Source organism: Colobus angolensis, unplaced genomic scaffold (genome assembly GCF_000951035.1).
Source record: "Colobus angolensis palliatus isolate OR3802 unplaced genomic scaffold, Cang.pa_1.0 Scaffold60, whole genome shotgun sequence".
Taxonomy (NCBI): domain Eukaryota; kingdom Metazoa; phylum Chordata; class Mammalia; order Primates; family Cercopithecidae; genus Colobus; species Colobus angolensis.
The window spans coordinates 351,260-355,386 of NW_012119599.1; the positions used below are offsets into that span (position 1 = coordinate 351,260).

Consider the following 4,127-nt stretch of genomic DNA (forward strand, 5'->3'; position numbering starts at 1 on the left):
AAAAAAATGTTTTTTTTATAGAGATGGGACCTCACTTTGTTGTCCAGGCTGGTCTTCAACTGCTGGGCTCAGGCAAACTACCTGCCTCAGCCTCCCAAATTGTTGGGATTACGGGCATGAGCCACTATGTCTGGTCTAGAGCAGTCTTTCTAAAAAGCAGATTTGACTATGATCCTCTCCAGCTGTAAAGCTTTCTATGGCTCCCCAGTGCCCCTGCACCAAAAGGCCAGGCCATCATCTTCAGGCTGGTTTCTCACTGCTTTCTACTCCCACCCCAAGCATTACCTTTAGGGTCAGGCTGTTGCTTGGAACCCTTTCTCTGCTTGGAACACCCCTCACTGCTTCTTTCCATTAGTTGCTGTGCTCTGTGGGCCTCCCCTGGTAAGAGCCTGCCATGGCTCCCCAGTGCCCCAGAGTCAAGAGTTCAGACCCTTCACCTGAGCCTAAGGAGGCTGTGAGCCTGCCCCTGCCTTCCTCAGAGATACTGTCCCCCTCCCCCTGGTGACTCCTCTGTCTCCTGCCAGCAAGACTGTTCCACTCTGGGCCTCTGCTCTCACCATCCTCCCCCTCCTTCCCCTTCCTATCTGCAGAGGGCTTGTCCCATTCTAGAAGCCCTCTCCAAAGCACCCTCACCCAAGGTGGGGAGAGACAGCAGGGCCCCGAGTCCCTTGCAGGAGGGGTGGGCACAGCCCTCACCTGAGCACGTGGCTGACCCAGAGCACATGGTGCTCCCCGGGGCTCTTCCCGCTCCCAGCCACCGTGGCCACGGATTGCAGCCACACGAAGCCCCCGGCGCGCTGCAGCCAACGGTAGTAACCAGTCATCACCTGACCCTTGTCCAGCACTGGGCCCAGCCCAGGGGTGGGAGAGACGGGAAGGGGTGGGGTGGGGACAGGGATGAGACAGAGAGAGGCAGGTAGATAGGAGGAGACAGGCGGAGTGCGAGAGAGCAGGGGAGTGGGCAGGGAGACAGTGGGAAGAAGAGATAAAAGGTGAAAGCACAGAGAGAGAGGCAGAGTCAGAGAGACTGAGAGGTAGCCCAGCAGTGAGGCCTCTTGGGTGTTTTGGAGACCCCACAGCCCCCCGATACCCCTCCCCCCACATCCTGAGGCATTGTTCAGTCTCCTTGCTGCTCTTCCAGTGCTAAACGGAGTCCCTGGAGCTGTAGGTGCAGCAGGAGGCACCGTGGGCAGCCCTGAAGAAGGACTTCCAGGGACCAGGGAGTGGGGTACTCAGGTCTGGGGGGTGGTAGGCAGGCGTGGTGGGTGGAGGTGGGTCTCACAGTCCACATGGCTCTGGCGGATCCTGGTGGCGTCCTGTCCGTGGACGAACTGGTAGCAGCTGCGGCCCACCAGCTCTGAGGGCCCCAGGTCCATGTGGTCGCTGACTCTGGGGGGTGACAGAGAAGAGGGGAGGAGTCCAAGACCACGGGGTGGGGGGAGAGGCAGAGTTGGCTCCAGAGTCACCTGGGGTTCAAACCCTTGCTGTAAAATGGGTGCAATAACAGTGTTGGCAGGTGTGGTGGCTCACACCTGTAATCCCAACACTTTGGGAGGCTGAGGCATGCGGATCACTGGAGCTCAGGAGTTCGAGACCAGCCTGCCTAAGATGGTAAAACGCTGTCTCTACTAAAAATACAGAAATTAGCTGGTTGTGGTGGTGCACGCCTATAATCCCAGCTACTTGAGAGGCTGAGGCAGGAGAATCACTTGAACCCGGGAGGTGGAGGTTGCAGTGAGCTGAGATCATGTCACTGCACTCCAGCCTGTGTGACAGAGTGAGACTCCGTCTCAAAACAAACCACAAAACAGTGTCTCTCCCGGGGTAGCCGTGAGCATTCAGGCGGATGCTGAGTGGCAAGGCCCTAGGCACCCTGGAGGCCTCAGAACATGGGGCTATTTCAGCACTTCATTTGTCTCCACTGTGGAGTGCAGGAGAGGAAATGGATGGGAGATGAGAGGCCAGAGAAATGGGCTGAGATGGGCCAAGCTCTGCAGCCCCAGAAGGAGGGCCTGGACCCAAGACACAGCCCCTCTTCCATCCCCGAAGGCACCCCTGGGCCAGGCCTCTGCCCTGGTCCCTTGCCTTCCCTCCCTTCTCCCTATCACCCTGTCCCTCCACTGCTGTCCCGCCTCCCATGGTTCCACAGTGCCTTACCCTGCAGACCCGGCACTCCCTCTGACTTCCCATGTACCCCCAGATCTCCATTGTGACCCCGATCTACCTGCCACAGCCCCCAACCCCGGTACCTGCTCTCACAGGCAAGGATGGTGAGACCCAAGCTGAGACGGAAGACGATCATGTGTCCGTGGAGTGGCAGCTCAGCCAGGGGGGCCGGAGGCAACGTGTGCCCGAGGGCCACAAGGCCCAGGGCGTGGGCCCGAAGGCGTCCAGTCACGTGGATGACCTGCTGGTGGTGGGCACGGTTGGAGGGGCAAGGCGGGCCGGTGGCGGCAAGAGGACCATCACTGGGCTGGGTTCCCGCTGTCCCCCACAGTGCTGAGCACTGTGTGACCCCCCCCATTCCCAGACTCAGTTCCCTAAGCCATCTGCAGTCAGTGAAGCCACCAGCCTGGTTCCCTCGGTCACTCTCAATCCGGGGACATGGCTGGCTGGAATACAGGAGCCTGACTGCTCACACCCACCTTGTACCCCGAGGCCTTGACGTGCAGCCCCCTTTTGGTGAGCGTGGATTTCATGCGGACAAAGAAGGAGCGCTCCTGGACCAGGGAGGAGGGGGGCACCTTGGTGAGGCTGGCCTCTGGGACAGAGAGCGAAGGAAGGTTATGGGGTCCTGAAGAGGGAACACACAGGCCACCCTGACCCTTGCAGAGCCAGCCGGACATAGACACAAGATGCCCACCAGACCACAGCCGCACTCAGAAGCATGCCTGATGGCTTTGCAAGCTCATGGGGACGGTATATGGGCTTCCCTATGTGGCAGCCATCCGCATCTTTTCTTTTCTTTTTTTTTTTTTTTTTTTTGAGACTATCACTCTGTCGCCAGGCTGGAGTGCAGCGACATGGTCTCGGCTCACTGCAACTTCCATCTCCTCAGTTCAAGCGATTCTCCTGCCTCAGCCTCCCGAGTAGTTGGGTTTCCAGGCGTGTGCCATCACGCCCAGCCAGTTTTTGTACTTTTAATAGAGATGGGGTTTTGGCATGTTGGCCAGGATGGTCTTGATCTCTTGACCTCGTGATCTGCCTGCCTCGGACTTCCAAAGTGCTGGGATTACAGGCGTGAGCCACCGCGCCTGGCCCCATCCACATCTTTCTAATGCTGAAACCCGCCCCGACCCTCCTTTCCTCTGAACCTGCCATAGCTCCCTAGGGCCTTTAGAAGAAAGCCCACCTCTCAAGCCCCATCCTCCAGGTCTTAGCAGAGACTTCTCTTCCAAGAAGCCCTCCCTGACCCCAGGCCGGGTCAGCCATCCCCTCTGGGTTCCCCTATCCCAGCCCTGCCCCATCTGGGTTGCCACTGTCTGAGGACATGTCAGTCTCCCCTCACAGGACTGGGAGCCCCAGGTGGGTGACGCTGGAGCTGTCATGGTCACTAGTGTGTCACCAGGACAGGGGCTGGCCCAGAACAGGGGATTGGGGAATAGCAACAAATAAGACTCACAAATTCAGATCCTTCTGTAACCCCCACAAAACAGTCCTAAAACTATGCTCACACACAGATGACCCTGTGCCTCAAACTCAGGTACGAACCCAGCCCCGCTCCCCAGCAGCCTGCACGTGTTGCAGACGTCGCCCCGCGCTTGCAAGCACAGCTGATGTCTCACATGTTTTTGGTGTTAAGCAAACCCAAGATTGGAAAATCCTATTTACAGGATAGTTAGCCTCATAGGCCCCCAACATCTCAGAGCTAAAAAGAGCCGGCAGGGTAATCTGCAGCACCCTCCCTCCCATACACAGGAGTGGAAATTTCCACTGGAGAGAAGGGTTAGGCTTGCTGACCCCGGAGCAGACAGACCTGGGCTGGAATCCAACTCAGTCACTTACAGCTGTGTGATCTGGGGCAATTAACTTAACCTCTCTGCGCTGTGCCTCAGTTTTCTGCTGTAAAATGGAGATAACAGTTCCTGCATTGTGGGGCTGTGCTTAAGATTTAATGCAGTTTTTTT

At 57.7% G+C, this 4,127-nt stretch overlaps 1 protein-coding gene across 1 annotated transcript in view; it reads right to left on the reverse strand.

Annotated features, from left to right (window-relative positions):
* NPAS1 (neuronal PAS domain protein 1) overlaps window positions 1-4,127 on the reverse strand; it is a gene marked incomplete at its 3' end in the record, with an annotated part of 31,584 nt that overhangs the window by 3,959 nt on the left and 23,498 nt on the right. The window contains exons 7-11 of the mRNA XM_011963141.1: window positions 2,646-2,761; window positions 2,250-2,407; window positions 1,283-1,389; window positions 697-844; window positions 286-389 (exon numbers count right to left, since the gene is read on the reverse strand). Of these exons, the coding sequence (XP_011818531.1) occupies window positions 286-389; window positions 697-844; window positions 1,283-1,389; window positions 2,250-2,407; window positions 2,646-2,761 (633 nt within the window). The remainder of the gene's footprint in view (window positions 1-285; window positions 390-696; window positions 845-1,282; window positions 1,390-2,249; window positions 2,408-2,645; window positions 2,762-4,127) is intronic.